General features: G+C 49.0%; 1 protein-coding gene across 1 annotated transcript in view; it reads right to left on the reverse strand.

The window, feature by feature from the left end:
* The window catches only part of LOC141075888 (cartilage oligomeric matrix protein-like), a 579,419-nt gene that overhangs the window by 213,412 nt on the left and 344,092 nt on the right, over positions 1 to 21,915 (reverse strand). The window contains exon 13 of the mRNA XM_073563079.1: positions 6,765 to 6,958. Within this exon, the coding sequence (XP_073419180.1) occupies positions 6,765 to 6,958 (194 nt within the window). The remainder of the gene's footprint in view (positions 1 to 6,764; positions 6,959 to 21,915) is intronic.

Genomic DNA, 21,915 nt, shown 5'->3' on the forward strand with positions numbered 1-21,915 from the left:
TTTGTGCAACTAACAATCTCCGTATATGTATTTACGGAGTGTCACACACACACGCTGACTAGGTATAAAAGTGACTGTAATACGATCTGCAGATGTACAATACTGTTGGAGAATGGGACAGCTCTATACAATGTGTGTATGTAAAATTGTCAAGCTCAGTGTATTTGTATATGGACTGACACACGCTGTCTCTGTCTAGTTTTGACAGTTATCAAACAGCAGATATACGAAACTGTTTAAAGAACGGACAGGACTCTAAGGTGTAGGTCTGGAAAAACGGAAAAAATACTCGGCTTTTTTTTTCCAGAGTCACACAGGTAGCTTCTATTTTTCCGTGTTAGAAGGCGGTACACGGTAGTGTGTGAGGAGCGTACACCACTGTACGGTGTGTGTATGTAAAATTGTCAAGCTCCGTGTATTTGTATACGGACTGACACACGCTGTCTCTGTCTAGTTTTGACCATTATCAAACAGCAGATATACGAAACTGTTTGAAAAACGGACACGACTCTAAGGTGTAGGTCTGGAAAAATGGAAAAACGCCTCGCCTTTTTTTTTCCAGAGTCACACACAGGTAGCTTCTATTTGTTCGTGCTTGAAGGCAGTACACGGTAGTGTGTGAGGAGCGTACACCACTGTACGGTGTGTGTATGTAAAATTGTCAAGCTCCGTGTATTTGTATACGGACTGACACACGCTGTCTCTGTCTAGTTTTGACCATTATCAAACAGCAGATATACGAAACTGTTTGAAAAACGGACACGACTCTAAGGTGTAGGTCTGGAAAAATGGAAAAACGCCTCGCCTTTTTTTTTCCAGAGTCACACACAGGTAGCTTCTATTTGTTCGTGCTTGAAGGCAGTACACGGTAGTGTGTGAGGAGCGTACACCACTGTACGGTGTGTGTATGTAAAATTGTCAAGCTCTGTGTATTTGTATACGGACTGACACACGCTGTCTCTGTCTAGTTTTGACCATAATCAAACAGCAGATATACGAAACTGTTTGAAAAATGGACAGGACTCTAAGGTGTAGGTCTGGAAAAACGGACAAATTCCTTGGCTTTTTCTTCCAGAGTCACACCCAGATAGCTTCTATTTGTCCATGATACCAGCCGGTACACGGTAGTGTGTGAGGAGCGTACACCACTAGACGGTGTTTGTATGGAAAATTGTCAAGCTCCGTGTATTTGTATACGGACTGCCTTACAACAGAAAACCGTTTAGCACAGCTATACACTCACTGGCCACTTTATTAGGTACACCATGCTAGTAACGGGTTGGACCCCCTTTTGCCTTCAGAACTGCCTCAATTCTTCGTGGCAGAGATTCAACAAGGTGCTGGAAGCATTCCTCAGAGATTTTGGACCATATTGACATGATGGCATCACACAGTTGGCGCAGATTTGTCGGCTGCACATCCCTGATGCGAATCTCCCGTTCCACCACATCCCAAAGATGCTCTATTGGATTGAGATCTGGTGACTGAGGAGGCCATTTGAGTACAGTGAACTCATTGTCATGTTCAAGAAACCAATCTGAGATGATTCCAGCTTTATGACATGGCGCATTATCCTGCTGAAAGTAGCCATCAGATGCCTGTTCTTAGCTGAGAGGAGTGGTACCCAGTGTGGTCTTCTGCTGCTGTAGCCCATCTGCCTCAAAGTTCGACGCACTGTGCGTTCAGAGATGCTCTTCTGCCTACCTTGGTTGTAACGGGTGGCAATTTGAGTCACTGTTGCCTTTCTATCAGCTCGAACCAGTATGCCCATTCTCCTCTGACCTCTGGCATCAACAAGGCATTTCCGGTCACAGAACTGCCGCTCACTGGATTTTTTTTCTTTTTCGGACCATTCTCTGTAAACCCTAGAGATGGTTGTGCGTGAAAATCCCAGTAGATCAGCAGTTTCTGAAATACTCAGACCAGCCCTTCTGGCACCAACAATCATGCCACGTTCAAAGGCACTCAAATCACCTTTCTTCCCCATACTGATGCTCGGTTTGAACTGCAGGAGATTGTCTTGACCATGTCTACATGCCTAAATGCACTGAGTTGCCGCCATGTGATTGGCTGATTAGAAATTAAGTCTTAACACACAGTTGGACAGGTGTACCTAATAAAGTGGCCAGTGAGTGTAAAGTGGTGGTGCAACAAGTAGGATCCTAGTCCATAATCATATGAATATAGAAACTTGGCACACACTATTTATGATTTCCAGTGAAAAGGTGAATTTTAATATACAGTACATACAGTATAGACGCTTCGGTCACATTGACCTTCACCACAGTACTATGTATTGTACTGCTGTCATTTGCATAATGCTCAAAAGAAGGAGAGCCAAAAAGGTAAGTGGTCCCCCCTGGAGTAGGGACAAAAGGCAAAGCTATGCAGAGTCGGTCCGGTCAGTGTGCAGCATATGGGGCAATGACACGGCATCCACTGTGGGTCAGAGGCCGTGTCATTGCCCCATACGCTGCACACTGGCCGGACCGACTCTGCATAGCTTTGCCTTTTGTCCCTACTCCCGGGGGGACCACTTACCTTTTTGGCTCTCCTTCTTTTGAGCATTATGCAAATGACAGCAGTACAATACATAGTACTGTGATGAAGGTCAATGTGACCGAAACGTCTATACTGTATGTACTGTATATTAAAAATCACCTTTTCACTGGAAATTATAAATAATGTGTCAACAATATTCAGTCATAGAAAAGAGAAATATCCGGCACTGTCCCTTGGGAAGAAATACCCGCATAGCTACTTGTGACCGCTATCAGTGTAGCACCTGTAACCCTTATTGAACGGGTGCTCTATCCATGTAAAGAAAGACATGAAAAATGTAATAAAAAAGCAGCAGGATGGCACTCACCGTTCTCAGAAATAATTCACTTATTCACTTAAATAGGACCTGTTGAAGTGCATTGTGCACGAAACGGCTGTTGTCCGTCTTCTTACATTCTTCCCGTGCCGATGCCTATGCTTTGTTAACATGAAATAAAGTGAATTATTTCAGAGAACGGTGAGTGCCATCCTGCTGCTTTTTTTATTATACATAGTGTGTGCCAAGTTTCTATATTCATTTGTATACGGACTGACACACGCTTTCTCTGTCTAGTTTTGACCGATATCAAACAGCAGATATACGAAACTGTTTGAAAAACGGACAGGACTCTAAGGTGTAGGTCTGGAAAAATGGAAAAACGCCTCGCCTTTTTTTTTCCAGAGTCACACACAGGTAGCTTCTATTTGTCCGTGCTTGAAGGCGGTACACGGTAGTGTGTGAGGAGCGTACAACGCTGTACGGTGTGTGTATGGAAAATTGTCAAGCTCCGTGTATTTGTATATGGACTCACACACGCTGTCTCTGTCTAGTTTTGACCATAATCAAACAGCAGATATACGAAACTGTTTGAAAAATGGACAGGACTCTAAGGTGTAGGTCTGGAAAAACGGACAAATTCCTTGGCTTTTTCTTCCAGAGTCACACCCAGATAGCTTCTATTTGTCCATGATACCAGCCGGTACACGGTAGTGTGTGAGGAGCGTACACCGCTAGACGGTGTCTGTATGGAAAATTGTCAAGCTCCGTGTATTTGTATACTGACTGCCTTACAACAGAAAACCGTTTAGCACAGCTATAAAGTGGTGGTGCAACAAGTAGGATCCTAGTCCATAATCATATGAATATAGAAACTTGGCACACACTATTTATGATTTCCAGTGAAAAGGTGAATTTTAATATACAGTACATACAGTATAGACGCTTCGGTCACATTGACCTTCACCACAGTACTATGTATTGTACTGCTGTCATTTGCATAATGCTCAAAAGAAGGAGAGCCAAAAAGGTAAGTGGTCCCCCCGGGAGTAGGGACAAAAGGCAAAGCTATGCAGAGTCGGTCCGGTCAGTGTGCAGCATATGGGGCAATGACACGGCATCCACTGTGGGTCAGAGGCCGTGTCATGTAAAGAAAGACATGAAAAATGTAATAAAAATGCAGCAGGATGGCACTCACCGTTCTCAGAAATAATTCACTTATTCACTTAAATAGGACCTGCTGAAGTGCATTGTGCACGAAACGGCTGTTGTCCGTCTTCTTACATTCTTCCCGTGCCGACGCCTATGCTTTGTTAACATGAAATAAAGTGAATTATTTCAGAGAACGGTGAGTGCCATCCTGCTGCTTTTTTTATTATACATAGTGTGTGCCAAGTTTCTATATTCATTTGTATACGGACTGACACACGCTTTCTCTGTCTAGTTTTGACCGATATCAAACAGCAGATATACGAAACTGAAAAACGGACAGGACTCTAAGGTGTAGGTCTGTAAGAATGGACAAACTCCTCAGCGTTTTCTTCCAGAGTCACACCCATATAGCTTCTATTTGTCCGTGATACTAGCCGGTTGTGAGGGTGTGAGGAGCGTACACCGCTAGACGGTGTGTGAAAAAATGAACGCTCAGTAACTCACCAGGACAAAATAATAACATTTGGAGTGCTTTGAAAAATGCAGTTTGAACAGCAGTGTGCACACAGCAATGCAGCTAGCAGGTAGCCTTAAAAGGCAGCCTAATCACCACCAGCGCTGCTGTACACAACAAAAATACTCCCCTTTCACTGCACATTAACTGTACAGTGAAAAGCGCTATCAGCAGAAGCAGTTTTTTTTCTTCTTCCCTGCCTAACGCTCTCCCTGTTCAGAATCAGCAGCAGCACCTCTCCCTATTGTAAGATCGGCAGAAGTAAGATGGCGGTCGACATTCACAGCCTTTTATACCCACTGTGACGCCACACAAAGCCAGTCAATCACTTCAATGCCCTTCTCTAAGATGGTGCTGGCCGCTGCGCATGTCATCGCGTTGCCCACAGTGTGCGTCCTCCATCATTGGGTGAGAAAAGGCGCTGAAAGCATCATTTGAAACGCGACTTTGGAGCGCTGATTGGCGACCTCATGTCTGACCTCACGCTAGGGTCGGGTTTCGATCGGCGAAACCCGACTTTGGCGAAAGTTTGCGATTTGTGAATCTGACCGACCTGTTTCGCTCAACTCTAGTCCTGATCATCAGATTGGGAATCTTATGAAAAGTGGTAAGGACATTTATGTAAAATGTACTTATATACCGTATTTTTTGGATTATAAGATGCACCGGACCATAAATTGCACCTTGGTTTTAGAGGAGGAAATTAGAAAAAAATGTGGTCAATTCTGTACTAATATCCCCTATCCTGGTATATATACAGTATGTTTCCAATCCAGGTATACATGGTCTACTCATCCCCATCCTTTTATGCATGGCCGCCTCATTCCTATCCTAGTATGCCCGGCCCCCTCAACCTTATCATGGTATGCATGGCCCCCTCATTCCCATCCTAGTATGCATGGCCCTCTCATCCCTATCCTAGTATGCATGGCCCCCTAATCCTTATCCTGGTATGCATGGCCTCCTCATCCCCATCCTGGTATGCTTGGCCCCCTCATTCTCATCCTGGTATGCTTGGCCTCCTCATCCCTATCCTAGTATGCATGGCACCCAACCCCATCCTGGTATGCATGCCCTCCTCATTTCCATATTGGTATGCATGGCCTCCTCATCCCTATCCTGGTATGTATGGCACCCATCTCCATCCTGGTATGCATGGCCCCCTCATTCCCATATTGGTATGCATGGCCTCCTCATCCCTATCCTGTTATGTATGGCACCCATCTCCATCCTGGTATGCATGGACCCGTCATCCCTATCCCGGTATGCATTGCACCCATCCCCATCCTGATATGAATGGCCCCCTCATCCCTATCCTGGTATGCATGGCCTCCTAAACCCTATCCTGGTATGCATGGCCTCCTTATTCTTATCCTGGTATGTACGGCCTCCTCATCCCTATCCTGGTATGCATGGCCCTCTCATCCCTATCCTGGAATGCATAGTCTCCTCATCCATTTCCTGGTATGAATGACCTTCTCATCGCCATGCTGGTATGCATGGCATCCTCATTACTATCCTGGCATGCATGGAAGTGTGGAGCAGTGAATATTCCTTGATCTTTAATAGCGACACAGTGTTAGCTGCAGCTGCCGGCTTCCTGCAGCTGCCGGGCTTTCATGTGTGCCTGCTACTAAAGGGAATGAATATCCACTGCTTTCCACTCCCATTTCCTTGGAGCACAGTGAATATTCATTCGCTTTAATAGCGGGCACACGTGATTGCCCAACCGCTGCAGGAATTCTGCAACTGCGACTACTGTGCCCGCTATTAATGATCAATGAATATTCACTGCTCTCCATGGCCCATGGGAGTGGAGAGCAGTGAATATTCATTCCCTTATGAGGTGGGCATGCATGAACACCCGGCAGCTGTAGGAAGCCGGCGGCTGCGGCTAACGAAGTGTCCGCTATTTAAGAGAAATGAGTAATCACTGCTCTCAACTCCCATGGGCGTGGGGAGCAGTGAATATTCATTTCTCTTTAGTAGAGGGCACAAGCATTAGCTGCAGCAGCTGGCTCCTGCCTCCTGTGATTCGCTGCTCAACCGCTGCTGCTCCTCCATCTCCCCATCCACAGCAGATACATCCGGATTATAAGACGGACCACCCCCCATTTTCCTCAACATTTTCGAAGGAAAATACATCTTAAAGTCCGAAAAATACGGTATGTGAGCTCATGCAAACTGTATGCCGCTGGCTTCTGGTTGAAGCCAAACCAAATGATTTGACCAAAATAATAGAAATCACAATACATTTTAAATAAAATTAAGAAAAAATACCATCAGAATCAGCTTGGTCTGGATTAGGTACAATTCTGCAATTATCTGGTCCAGGTGGTGAGGTATCAGGAATTCCATCATTATCATCATCCTCATCACATTCATCTCCCATGCCATCCTTGTCTGTATCCAACTGTGAGCTGTTAATGTCTGATGGGCAATTATCACGTGTGTCCTGAAGGCCATCCCCATCCCTAATTCAGGATAAATGGAAAAGAAAATAGGGTTTACCAATGCATATAACTCTATTAGTTTTTTTTTTTTTTTTTAAGTGTTCAGCATTCAGTAGCAAATTCTATGCACAAATATGGTGTCTATGTTGGCACATGTGAGCAATATTTCGGATCAAGAGCAAGTGATTCTTTTTCAAGCAAATCGATTGTGAAACTATAAGGCCAAGTGCACACATTGAGTATTTGGGTAGTTTTTTCTTACCTCAGTATTTGCAAACCAAAAACAGGAGTGGAGCAATCAGAGGAAAAGTATAATAGAAACACATCACTACTGCTGCAGTTCTCACCCACTGCTTGTTTTGTCATACAAATACTGAAGTAAAAAAACACCAAACGCTTAACATGTGCATGTGGTCGAAAACTCTGTTTGTTGTACTAGTGCAACAGACGGAGGTAGGCCATGTGCACACGTTGAGTACTTGGTGAGTTATTTACCTCGGTATTTGTAAGCTAAAATCAAGAGTGGGTGAAAAATGCAGAAGTGTTTCACTCCTTGTTTTACAAATACTGAGGTAAAGAAACTAACCAAATACTCAATGTGTGCACATGGCCTTGAATCTCATTCAGATGTACGTGTTGCATGTACAGTATGTGTTCTATCCATTTTTTTCACGTATAGAAAATATACCTGTTGTGACCCAGTCCAGAGTGTGTCCGTCCCTTTAAGTAATCCTGAATTGTGAGTAGCTTCTGTACACTACAGCTCACCCTCTAACTGGCCCTCTACATTATTTGTGAGCTGTAATACTCCATTTCTAGTCACCTTCATTTTAGATGCAATGCATTTCTCGTTTGCTGTATTCTGTCGTCATCTAATGGTGAAAGTGTACAATGACTGAATTATTGTTTTGTAAGGATTTGAGATGTGAATTTGGTGTCCTATTGACCAGCTCCTAGTCACATGGTCAATAGGAGAGCTGTTTTCCAGGCAAGTCTAGAATGTTCTTTAGTCTGAGGGATGCCTTCAGGGAGAGCAGAACACACGTGGAGGAGGTTTTTACCTCAAGATCTCCTGCGGGTGTAAAAGCCTGAGTTCCCTCTAACCTGCACAGAAATCATTCTATTTCTGACAGGATTCACCACATGCAAAGTATTGCTGACAGGATTCACCACATCTAAAGTCTTTATGACAGGATTCACCACAGTTTCTGCATTCACCTATAAGTACTTGTGCACATGCCGTGATACACTGTGGAGCTAACCCCGAGTACAGGTCTGTAACCTCTAATTGCTGCATCTACCTCCCTCTGTAAAATACCAAAAGACACTGTCAAGTGCTCTTAAAGCTCCAGACCCCAATCACATCTCAGCATCTAATTGTGAACTGTAATTGCCATGGACTACCCATGAGAGACTGCTCCTTATTTGTTCCAAGTTATAATTCCCATTCCTGCTGAAGTAAAAGCAACTGTTATCCCTCCGGTGTGTGTCATAATTCCTTCGGCTGTGGACACCGTGTGGGGGTGGATAGCAGGGAACGTTCGGCCTGGTCATTACAAGGCTGAAAAAATGGCGTCAAGAACAGGATTTATTCCTCTGTGCCTGTTTACTGTTACTGCACTACAAGTCCCAGCACTGCTCATTAACCTCTATCTTGCTAGTGAATACTGCTAAAAACTGTCTTGCTGCTGCTGCTTGTATTTGTGCATGAAGCCAAGAACTGTGATCCTTTTGTTTCTTCGGCTGGATGGTGCCTACCTGTTTTGCACACACTGTGACCTACTTCTGCAACAGCTTCTCTCCTCTCCTGCCTCTCAAGTTATACAGATAAGTGCAAATTCTCGTTTCTAGCAGTGCTATATTCAAGAGGGGAAGCCTTCCATTTCACAAACTGTGTTGCTGTATAATTGTGCATTTCTTCAAGTTACAGTATCGTCCTTGTTCTTAAAGAGACTGTACCGTTATTAACACCAAAATGTCTGACCCTCTTCATAATGACCAGGCAGGGTCCACTAACTCTACACCATCATCGTCATCAGCTAGTGTTCCATTTTCACTGGCTAATGCCGACAACCCGGTTCCAGCCCCTCCCATGGCCACTGGCATGCCATTCTTCTTAGGAACCTCTAGTCTCCCAATCTACAGAGGAAATCCCCATACACTTGCTGGGTTCAAAGAAAATCTAATGTACTCTCTTGTACTCTTCTCACTTTCTCCCCATCAGCGGGTACAACTTCTCCTGGGCCAGCTTGAAGGTCCAGCGGCTGAAGAAGTCCATTCCAGGCCATCTACTGAAAAGACCAGCGTAGAACAGACCCTCACCCGCCTGAGAAAAGAATTTGAGTGCCAGTCGCCTACCGAGGTTCGTCTAAAATTTTACATCCGACGTCAGGAACCAGGTGAGACCCTCCGGGACTACGCATTAGCCCTTCAGTCTGCATACAGGGCTTTACAGCAAATAGACAAACTAGATCCTGCTGTTACAGAAAAGATAATCATTGACAGATTCATAGAAGGTGTGGATTCCAGACTCGTACAAAGTCAACTCCGCATGCTAGTAGCATAACACACCAGCATGACTTTCTTAGACTTTAAAGCTCTAGCCTTGCGGGTAGTGGGTAATGACTCACCTTGTCCCAGCTATGCTCCTGCTACTTGTTCTCTAGACCTGGCTGCCGGAATATCCACTGTATCTCCACCTTCACCTGCTCTATTTATGCAGGCCACACTGTATGTGCCAGCTCCTACTCTCGGTCATACTCCTATTACCACAGATGTTCTTATCCAAGTCCTTGACTCTGTATGCCAAGCCTTAAATGAACTAAAAAGCCAATTCCCTGCACCACGCGAGTCATCCGTAAGTCAGGCAGTGTCCCCAAAACCACGTTCTAGTCGCCCAGGTGCTGGAGGGCTTCCATCTGGAGATTGTGTCTACTGTACTTATTGTGAGCATCCTGGGCACTATAAGTATCTATGCTATAAGTTAAATGGGTCACCCCTGAGGCCGAGGGCCGCCCCTCGGGAGCTGAATCCAAAGGCCCAGAGGGACCGTCACAATGGGTCTCCCGGTTTGTCTCCAAATGTCCGTATATAGCCATATGGATTGATGGTGTACCCTTGGAAGCTTTGTTAGACACTGGTTCACAAGTTTCCACCATTGACTGCCGAACTTTTGAGAAGAATTGAGACTATGATATTCTGAATCCAGTGGGCAAAGCAATGTTTTTCGTGTGATTGCAAGTAATGGTCAATCTGTTCCACAGCTAGGCTACTGGGAACCCATCATCCAAATTGGGGATCGTAAGTTACTAGGTCAAGGTGTAATTGTTAGTGAGGCTAAGGGAGATACAACAGCAGTAGTGCTAGGAATGAATGTTATGCGTCATGTGTTTCCTGAATTGCTCGTTGCCTTGCATGCTTCTCTCCCTTCTGCTTCTCCCCCTTACAGGAAAGCTGTTCAACGGACCATCAAAGTGCTCCGCGCCCAACAGAAGTTTGCCAACTGTAAAGGTGTGATCTGCCGTGTGCGTATCACCGATGCATAACCAGTTGCCTTGTTGGCCAACAGCGAGACTTTAGTCTGGTCCCCACCAGGAATTAACAACGAAGACTATGAAGCACTTCTCGACTCCATCCCAATTGAAGGACAGCTCCTGGTAAAAGCTGCCAGAAGTATCGTCACTGTCTCAAACAGTAGAGTACCAGTATGGCTAATCAACCTGAGTGATGTACCCATCGAGCTATACAAGTTTAATTCAGTTGCTCAACTGTAAAGCCTTGATTCTGAAGACATCCCAGATGACGAGACACTTGCTCATCAAAAGTCGATGAAAGCCGCTCCCAAAGGCTCTAATACACCCACTACCTTCTGGTGGAATGAACTTAATGTCGGGGATGCTAACACTCCCATCGAACACATCCAGGGTGTCACCAAAGTTGCTAAATGACATAGCCAAGCTTTCATCCAGCACCCACTTGACTTTGGCAGGACATCCCTGATACAACACAGAATCCAAACAGGTGATGATCCTCCTATCAAGGAAAGACACCGTCCAGTACGTCCTGCTAACTATCAGCAAGTAAAGACGCTGTTAAAAGAGATGAAAGATTCTAAAGTCATTTGAGAAAGTCAAAGCCCATGGGCTTCACCAATCGTCCTGGTGAAGACGTGTGGGAGGAACGGCCCCCCCCCCGTCGAGTGTCTGGGCGGGAACCAAAGGAGCCATAATCTGGGTTTCGGGGGAAACTGTCCCCGGGGGACAGAATTCGGGGATGGACCATTCTGACTGACAGATGGGATGGGGGAGGGACCAGTATAAAGGAGGCGGGGAATTCCCCGGACGATGAGTCAGCAGACCGGGGCAGAGACTGCAGGAGAGCATGAGAGTGACGGGAAGCTAGAGCGACTCACCAGTGCGTGAGTGGACGCTCACCGAGGACTCCAGAGAGACGCGCCAAGGTGATCGTCCAAGACTTGCTGCCCTGCTCCAGCCTGCGGCCACTGCCGCCCCAGTTCAACCCGCGGCCGCTTCCGCCTCCTCTCAGCCCGCGGCTGCGGCCTACCCGCGGTCACCCGAGGCCGCTGCCGCCTCCCCTCAGCCCGTGGCTGCGGCCTGTTCCCTGCCACCCGCAGCCGCCCCCGCTCTTGCCTGTGGCCGCGGCAAGTACCGTGCCATCGGCGGCCACCACGGTCCGCGGCAGGGGCCGGGCCTCTGCTGACCGCGGACTCCCCGTCGCAGCCGTTAGCTGTGCAGGTGGCCTGTCATCCGCCACCACACATCGCTGCCGCTTGTCCCAGTCCGGGGGCTGTGGCCCACCTGTCCAAGGAGTCCGCCGGGGCCTGTGGGGCTTCAGTGTCACCAGCACGCCGGAAGGCACGAAGACTTCGTCAACGCCTCAGCAACTGGGCCCAGCAAACTACTACGTAGTAAAACCACCAACCCGAACGGCGAGGGATGTCTAGACAGCAGCTAAGTTGACTTTTCAATTAAGGACCCTTAGTCGACCAAATCGCGGCCCTATAGTGACCGGCTATTGCCGGAAGTAGTCGTGTTCTACTCATTTGTGTTTGCGTGTCTAGAGCCCCTACGTGTTACCCCTTTTTATGATCAGGCCGTGACTGAGGAAAGCTCCCTCCAGTCTTGTAAACGTTATTTTAGAAATCACCAAATTGTCTCGCGACTTGTCACTGCATCCTGCATACCTGCAAATACCAGATTTGGCGTAGTCGGCAGGATGCAATCTCCGAGCGCAGACGGCGGTGCGCCTGATCAGAGTGGGGCTGCGGGTGCTGCGGATGACGGGGGTCCCCGCTCCAGTATCTCCCTGGGGGCTATGCTGAGTAACCTGCCCCGGTTTTCTGGCTCCGATACGCTGTTGTGGAGCTGGACAGAACGTATGCGGGGCCTTTTCCTCATGCACCCCATGACCCCCGATTTAGAGGCTGAGGTGGCCCTCATGGCGCTAGATGGGGAGGCCCAGAAGTCGGTAATGTTGAGACCACCGAGGCGTCGTAACACCTTCACCAGAGTCTTACAGATCCTGGGGGATCCAACAGATGTGGGGGAGTTGAGAACCCGGTTGTTCAGTCGGATGCAGGGGGAGGGGGAGACCTCCAGGAGCTACACACCGCCATAGAAAGGAAGGACGGAATAGGGGTAGGGCCCATCGACATTACCCTGCGTGACCTGCCAGTGACTGGACTCCGGGACCCGCTAATCAAGCAGGCATTGCGGGAACAGGTCCGAGTGAACCCACGTCTAGCCTTTTCCGAAGTGGGGAGTCAGGCCCGGGTGCGAGAGCAAGAGCAGGGGATGATGGCTCCTGTGGGGAAGGCCTGGAGCATGGAGTCCTCCGTAAGCATTGTCGAAGAACCTCAATGGATTGAGGAAATGAGACAAGAACTGAAGAGTATCCGGGGCGAGCTGGCCGAAGTGAAGAAAAGAACGGAGCCAGCGCCAGCTGACCTGGCTACAATTCCGGGCCCTGGGGGCCGCGCAATACCCGGGGTGGCCGAGCCTCACTGTCCCGGTGTTATGAGTGTGGAGAACCGGGCCACTTCGCACGGGAGGGTCCGCGGCGTGGGAGATACCCACCCTGGCGGACATTAAACTAGAGGGCTCTGGGCATGGGGATGCTGCTCGGAGCCGGAAGCCACAACGAGGGGTGGTGGAAGTCCCGAAGAACTGGTCGCAAAGTGCCCAATAGTATGAGTCGAAGTTGAGGGTCGTGCTGTGCGGTGCCTGGAGGACACAGAGTTGCAGGTGACGATCACGCCAGCAACGTACTTCCGGCAGCATTTCCCGGAAGCGGCAAGGCCCCAGTGGGGGCCCATGATATGACTAGTGGCCGCAAACCAACTGCCGGTACCTGTCGCCGGGGTGGTGTGGCGTCAGATGACATTGTGTGGTAAATCCCTCGGTCGCCGGGCAGGGGTCCTGACTCAAGGAGAGACTAACGACCGTCATCCGATCATCTTGGGCATGAATGTACTGCGGGAGTTCAGCAATCTACTCCTCAACGATTCCACGCAGGAGACCCTGAGTCAGTGGGGTTCCCGCACGGCCCAGGGGCAGGTCTTCCAGCGGTTGGTGCGGGAGGCGCGAGTGCTCCAGGAGTGTCAGGAGGGTGAGGCGCTGGGCAAGGTCATCACGCCGGCGGGCCCCCGCTTGTGCTTCCTCCAGGGAAAACAGTGGTGGCTCTGCCAATCCGTGCCCCAATACCACTGGAGGGCGTGGAGGTGCAGGTGGTAGCCCGCTCCCTGGCCACAGTGCGGGAGGGGACCGTCTTGGTACGTTGTGTCAACCTGGAAGATCAGGATATCACCCTGAAGCTCCGGGCCAAAATGGCCAAACTAGTAAGGCCGTTGGAGGAGCTGCTGCCGGATCCCACAACCCAAAGATCCCTGGGCAGTAACGGTACGAACCCAACAGGCTGCCACGTCCGTGGCCTAAGAAAAAGGTCGAGTCATTCTGGAGAGAATGCGGGCTGAACTTTCCGGCCTAGCGCCAGCCCAGCTTCTCCAAGACACTCCTTGGACAATTTTACAGTGTCTTCGCCAGCCACGAGGACGACTTCGGATATACCACAGCCATCACGCATGGGATCTCCATGGCAGGAGCGGCCCCCATCCGGGAGCAGTATCGGGAAATACCACCGCAGCTATATCAGGAAGTGAAAACTCCATTAGCCCAGATGCTCCGGAAGGGGGTCATACGCGAAAGCCAAAGCCCTTGGGCGGCCCCTATTGTCCTGGTTCGGAAGAAAGATGGCACTCTACGCTTTTGCGTGGATTACAAGAAGTTGAACGCCTGCACTATCAAGGATTCAAATCCACTGCCCCGCATAGAAGAGTCTGTGTCCGCCCTGGGGAACACAACGTACTTCTCGACCCTTGACCTGTCCAGTGGGTACTGGCAGGTGCCAATGTCGGAGGAAGACAGAGCCAAGACGGCATTCATCCTGCCCATGGGACTGTTCGAGTTCAATCGGATGCCGTTTGGGCTGGCCAACGCCCCCGGAACTTTTCAGCGGATGATGGAGCGGTGTCTAGGAGACCTCAACTTTGAAGCCACATTGATATACCTGGACGATATCATTATCTATTCCGCCACATTCGAGGACCATCTGAAGCGGTTGGGGCAGGTGTTCGGCCGGCTGCAGAAGTACGGGTTAAAGGTAAAGCCCCAGAAATGCCACCTGTTCCACACCCAGATCGAGTACCTGGGGCATTCCGTCTCGGCAGAGGGCGTTTGACCATCCCTGGAAAAGGTCGCTGCCATCCAGGGGTGGCCTACCCCCGAGACGGTAAAGGACGTGTGGGCCTTCTTGGGGTTGGCCGGCTACTACCGTCGGTTCGTGAAGAATTTTGCACGCCGAGCCCTGCAAGACCTGCTGAAGGGGGCTCCCGCCGGGACAAATGGACGGAAGATCCAGTGGCAGCAACTGCAAGAGGATGCATTTCAAGACCCCAAAGCTGCTCTCTCGGACGCCCCGGTACTGGCATATGTGGATTTTTCGAAACCTTTCATCCTGCATACCGACGGGAGCCTCCAAGGACTAGGAGCTGTGTTGTCACAGGTGCAGGATGGCCGGGAGAAAGTGATCGCCTATGGTAGCCGGTCGCTGCACGACTCAGAACGCAACCCGGACAATTACAGCTCCTTTAAGCTTGAGCTCCTCGAGGTAGTGTGTGCAATGACAGAACGATTCGCAGAGTATCTGGCGGGCTCCGAAGTAGTAGTGCGGACCGATAACAACCCGTTAGCCCATTTGGAGAATGCCAAACTAGGGGCCCTCGAGCAGCGGTGGGTGGCTTGGATGGCCAAATTTAATTATAAGATCATCTACAAACGGGGAGCTAAAAACGTGCACGCCGACGCGCTTTCCAGAATCTGACACACCACCCCAGGGAGAAACCGAGATGATGAATTAGAAGCAGATGAGACGCCGTTCGCCCTCACCACCGCCGCGCTTACAGTCAACACGCAAGAAGTGCCTCATCCGGGACTCCTAGGAGGGATGCTGGGACAGCCCCATGACAACTGGATCCAGCAGCAACAGGAAGATACAGAAATTGGACTCCTGCGCCGATGGGTGGCCACCGTTAAATTGCCCACGGGCTCGCAGAGGCAGACTTTGACCCAAGATATGTTGCTGATGCTGCGCCAGTGGGAGAAACTAGCCATCAAAAAGGGACTTTTATATCGAAAGACCATGTCACGAACCACGTCAGCTACGACATGGCAGGTGATCGTGCCCGGGGCCCATTTCAACAACTGGCCCGGGAAGCCCATGAAAAGGGGGGTCACTTTGGTGCTCAGAAGACTTTACAAAGGTTGCAGCAGATAGTGTACCACCCACTCTTGCACGCTGCCGTAGAAGAAGTTTGTCGAACCTGCCGCCCGTGCAAGCTCGCTAAACCCCCTGCGCAGCAAGCCCTGGTGCAAACGATTGTAACATCCGCCCCTTTGGAGCTTCTTATGGTGGATTACCTGACCATAGGTCCTGCCTATCAGGGGTTTGAACATTGTCTCGTTATGGTGGACCATTTCACCAAGTTCGCCGTTGTCACCCCCACCCGAGACCAAACAGCGGAGTCGGCCACTTATGTGATTTGTAAGAACTTTATTCAAGTGTATGGGTGTCCACAACGAATACATTCGGACCAAGGAGCGTACTTCCTTGGAAAAGTCATGGAAGAGCTACACCATCTTTACGGTATCGATAAATCGCGGACTACGCCATACCACCCGCAGGGAAACGGAGCCTTCGAGCGATTCAATCGTACGCTAATCCAAATGCTGCGCACCCTGGAGAGCGACCGCAAGGCCCGCTGGCCTGAATATGTCCCAGAGCTGGTGTGGGTATATAACAATCTGGTGCATCGAGTGACTGGTTACACCCCCTATTCATTGCTGTTCGGACGGGATGGCAAAGGAATTACAGAAGTGGTATTGAACCCGGAAGAACCACAACCCTGGACCGGGGTATCCTCATGGGTCCGAAACCACCGGCAACGGCTACAGACCCTCCACCGTATCGTCCATACGAAACTCCAGGATCTAGAACACCAAGGGGGAGTACTGCCCCCACCCATTGACTTTCAGGCTGGGGATCGGGTACTCCTACTTGATCAACGTCCCCAAAACAAGTTAGAACCCCAGTGGGAGGTGAACCCATACCGAGTGTTGCGCCGAATAAGCCCTGACGGGACTGTGTACTAAATACAATCTGAAGGAAACAACGCGCCTCTCACTCGGGTTGTGCACCATAACATGTTGCGACCATGTACGTCTACTGATCCCCCGCGGCCCGAACCGACCCCCCAGGTCCCCGACCCCTGCCCACGGTCTGGGACCTGGATGACGAAGAAGACTTCCCCGTCACATCTGTGGGGCGCCCCAGTAGTGAAACTACAATAGACCCGGAAATCCCACCAGAACCAACTAGTCGACCACCCTCCACCACCCCAGAAGACTCCACTACACCTGAGCTTCGATGCTCCGAGCAGTCAACAGCTGGCAAACCCCCTGAACGTTACGAACAGGACCAGTTCGTATGGTGACAAGGACTATCGTCTCAAAAGACTAACCCATGTCAACAAAAACCCTCGCCGAGGACTAGCGAGCATACAGGGCAGGGGAGTGTGGGAGGAATGCCCCCCCGCTGAGTGTCTGGGCCGGAACCAAAGGAGCCGCCATCTGGGTTCCAGGGGAAACTGTCCCTGGGGGACAGAATTCGGGGACGGACCGTTCTGACAGACAGATGGGCTGGGGGAGGGACCAGTATAAAGGAGGCGGGGAATACCCCGGACGATGAGTCAGCAGACCGGGACAGAGACTGCAGGAGAACGTGGGAGCGACGGGAAGCTAGAGCGACTCACCAGTGTGAGAGAGGACACTCACCAAGGACTCCAGAGGGATGGTGCCAAGGCGATCGTCCGAGACTTGCTGCCCTGCTCCAGCCCGCGGCCACTGCGGCCCCAGTTCAACCCGCGGCCACTTCTGCCTCCTCTCAGCCCGCGGCTGCAGCCTACCCGCGGTCGCCCGCAGCTGCCTCACCTCAGCCCGCGGCTGTGGCCTGTTCCCTGCCACCCGCAGCCGCCCCGCTCTCGCCCGTGGCGGCGGCAAGTACTGTGCCGTCAGCGGCGGCCACCACCGTCTCTCTCCGGTCCGCAGCCGGGGCTGGGCCTCTGCTGACCGTGGACTCCCCGTCGCAGCCGTTAGCTGCGCATGTGGCCTGTCATCTGCCACCACACATCACTGCCTCTTGCCCCAGTCTGGGGGCTGTGGCCCACCCGTCCAAGGACTCCGCCGGGGCCTGTGGGGCTCCAGTGTCACCAGCATGATGGAGGGTGCAAAGACTTCGTCAACGCCTCAGCAACTGGGCCCAGCAACTACTACGCCGAAAGACCACCAACCTGAATGGCGAGGGACGTCTGGACAGCAGCTAAGTTAATTTTTCAATTAAGGACCCGTAGTCGGCCAAACTGCGGCCCTATAGTGACCGACTATTGCCGGAAGTAGTCGTGTTCTTCTCATTTGTGTTTGCTTGTCTAGAGACCCTGCGAGGGCAACACGTGTTACACCTTTTTGTGATCAGGCCGTGACTGAGGAAAGTTCCCTCCACTCTTATAAACGTTATTTTAGAAAGCACCAAATTGTCTCGCGACTCGTCACTGCATCCTGCGTACCTGCAAATACCACAGAAGGATGGTAACATCAGGTTTTGTGTCGACTACAGAAAGCTGAACAACGTTACGCACAAAGACGCCTATCCTCTTCCAAGGATTGAAGAATCCATCACAGCTCTTGGCTCAGCTGCATATTTCTCCACTCTTGACTTGACCAGTGGCTATTGGCAGGTACCCATGGCTCCTGAAGATAGAGAGAAGATACCCTTCACCACCCCGATGGGACTCTATGAGTTCGATGGTATGCCATTTGGGTTATGCACTGCCCCTGCTACATTTCAGCGACTCATGGAGAGATGTCTTGGTCACCTCAACTTCCAAAGTGTTCTGTTATATTTCGATGATGTGATTGTGTATTCCCGTACTTATGAATAACACTTATGCCATCTTGCAGAAGTTTTCTAGGTACTCATTGAATATGGCCTGAAGCTAAAACCATCAAAGTGCCATCTGCTCAAGCCTAAAGTCAAATACCTGGGTCATGTTGTAAGTGCCGAAGGTATCCAGCCTGATCCTGACAAAATATCAGCTGTGAATGACAGGGATACTCCAAGAACTGTGAAAGAAGTCAAGAGTTTCCTAGGGTTTGCAGGCTACTACTGCCGCTTCATCCCTCATTTTGTGCAAATAGCAGAACCCCTTACAGAACTGTTACGAGGTTGCCCTAGAGAACACTACGACAGAAGACTTCCAATTGATTGGTCTGAACGACAAGAAACTGCTTTCAGATGCTGAAAAGCTTACTAACTTCCCCTCCAATTCTGGCGTATCCTGACTACTGCTACCCTTTCCGACTCTACAAGGATGCCACCATTTAACATAAAAAAAAATATATTTTTTCTCTTTTTCTTCACCAAATTTGGGGGTGCGTCTTATAATCAGGTGCGTCTTATAAAGCGAAAAAAAATTGCTTAAAAAATTATACTGATGCAAATTTTGTTAATTTTTATATATTCAAAAATAAACGCAAATCATATTGACCAAAATTTACCACTGACATGAAGTACAATCTGTCATGAAAATACAGTCTCATAATCACTGGGATATGTTGAAGTGTTCCAAAGTTATTACTGCTAAAGTGGCACTGGTTAAACTTGTAAAATTTGGCCCGGTCAGGAAGTGAAAACAGGCTTCGTGGTGAAGGGATTAAACATGGAAGTGTGAATGAGACCTTGTATAGTATCAAATTGGCATAATCATGCCAGGATGTTACACAATTAAAGGGAACTTGTCAGCAGGATTGTGCTGAGTAACCTACAGACAGTATCAGGTTGGCACCATAATAATAAATAAAATCAGTTTGAAGATGGCACAGCCGTGTTTGCGCAATAGCAACTATTGGCAATACGATAGCTGCTACTGGCAAGCATCAGCAGCGCAATCTTGCTAGAGAAAATAATTTGCCCATTCCTAGATGGCGCCGACTCCTGCGCAGTAGCTTCTATCGGATTGCCAATAGATGCTACTGCGCAGGCGCCAGCGCCATCTTAGTGGAGACAATTTTTTTTCTTTAGCAGCAACTAAAGAAAAAAAATTTTCCCCTTCCAAGATGGCGCTTGCGCAGTAGCAGCTATTGGATCGCAGGCCGCAGCCATTTTTATAATGAATTTATGGATACCATGAAAAAGAATAATTAAATGCACATTATGGATGTGATCATGCTGCAGCTGTCAGAAGCCTTACTGATTAATACCTAATCAGAGCACCACATGAAGATCCCCCACAGACTGCCCCAAAGCACAAGCATATCATTAACTCGAAACTGAAAATAAAGATTAAACAACAACCACAAGACGGATTTCATCAACCTAGGTATCATTTTAATGAGTATAACGGCACCAACCTGCCACTGTCTGTAGGTGAATCAGTACAATCCTGCTGACAGGTTCCCTTTAAAGGGAATCTGTCACCCTTTTTTTCGTCTTGCAGCTGCCGGCATAGACATCTGGGGCTTATCTACAGCATTCTGTAATGCTGTAGATAAGCCTCCGATGTAACCTGAAAGATAAGAAAAACACGTTATATTATACTCACCGGGGTGGGCGGTCCGGTCTGGTGGGCGTTGCGGTCCGGTCCGACGCCTCCCTTCTTCATGTGATGACTTCCTCTTCTCCAGTCCTGTAATGGCTACGGCGCAAGCGCATTGCTCTGCCCTGTTGAGGGCAGAGCAGAGTCCTGCAGTGCGCATCCATCTGGAGAGGTCCGGCGCCTGCGCACTGCAGGATTCTGCTCTGCCCTCAACAGGGGAGAGCAGTGTGCTTGCGCCGCAGCCATTACAGGATGGGAGAAGAGGACGCCATCGCATGAAGAAGGGAGGCGTCGGACCGGATCGCAACGCCCACCGGACCGGACCACCCACCCCGGTGAGTATAATATAACGTGTTTTTCTTATCTTTCAGGTTACATCGGAGGCTTATCTACAGCATTACAGAATGCTGTAGAAAAGCCCCCGATGTCTATGCCGGCAGCTGCAAGCCAAAAAAAAGGTTGACAGATTCCCTTTAAGATTAAAAGTGCATTGAGATACAAATGCACTGCAATAATATACAGTCATATGTTAAAGTTTGGGCACCCCTATTAATGTTAACCTTTTTTCTTTATAACAATTTTGGTTTTTGCAACAGGTATTTCCGTTTCATATATCTAATAACTGATGGACTCAGTTATATTTCTGGATTCAAATGAGGTTTATTGTACTAACAGAAAATGTGCAATCTGCATTTTAACAAAATTTGACCGGTGCAAAAGTATGGGCACCCTTATCATTTTCTTGATTTGAACACTCCTAACTACGTTTTACTGACTTCCTGAAGCACTAAATTGGTTTTGTAACCTCATTGAGCTTTGAACTTCATAGCCAGGTGTATCAAATCATGAGAAAAGGTATTTAAGGTGGCCACTTGCAAGTAGTTCTCCTATTTGATTCTCCTATGAAGAGTGGCATCATGGGCTCCTCAAAACAACTCTCAAATGATCTGAAAACAAAGATTATTCAACATAGCTTTTCAGGGGAAGGATACAAAAAGTTGTCTCAGAGATTTAACCTGTCAGTTTCCACTGTGAGGAACATAGTAAGGAAATGGAAGAACACAGGTACAGTTCTTGTTAAGCCCAGAAGTGGCAGGCCAAGAAAAACATCAGAAAGGCAGAGAAGAAGAATGGTGAGAACAGTCAAGGACAATCCACAGACCACCTACAAAGACCTGCAGCATCATCTTGCTGCAGATGGTGTCACTGTGCATCGGTCAACAATACAGCGCACTTTGCACAAGGAGAAGCTGTATGGGAGAGTGATGCGAAAGAAGCCGTTTCTGCAAGCATGCCACAAACAGAGTCGCCTGAGGTATGCAAAAGCACATTTGGACAAGCCAGTTACATTTTGGAAGAAGGTCCTGTGGACTGATGAAACAAAGATTGAGTTGTTTGGTCATACATAAAGGCATTATGCATGGAGGCTAAAAAAACACAGCATTCCAAGAAAAACACTTGCTACCCACAGTAAAATTTGGTGGAGGTTCCATCATGCTTTGGGGCTGTGTGGCCAGTGCCGGCACCGGGAATCTTGTTAAAGTTGAGGGTCGCATGGATTCAACTCAGTATCAGCAGATTCTTGACAATAATGTGCAAGAATCAGTGACAAAGTTGAAGTTACGCAGGGGATGGATATTTCAGCAAGACAATGATCCAAAACACCGCTCCAAATCTACTCAGGCATTCATGCAGAGGAACAATTACAATGTTCTGGAATGGCCATCCCAGTCCCCAGACCTGAATATCATTGAAC

The sequence above is a fragment of the Dendrobates tinctorius genome, unplaced genomic scaffold (genome assembly GCF_039654945.1).
Source record: "Dendrobates tinctorius isolate UK_male_01 unplaced genomic scaffold, ASM3965494v1 ptg000377l, whole genome shotgun sequence".
Taxonomy (NCBI): domain Eukaryota; kingdom Metazoa; phylum Chordata; class Amphibia; order Anura; family Dendrobatidae; genus Dendrobates; species Dendrobates tinctorius.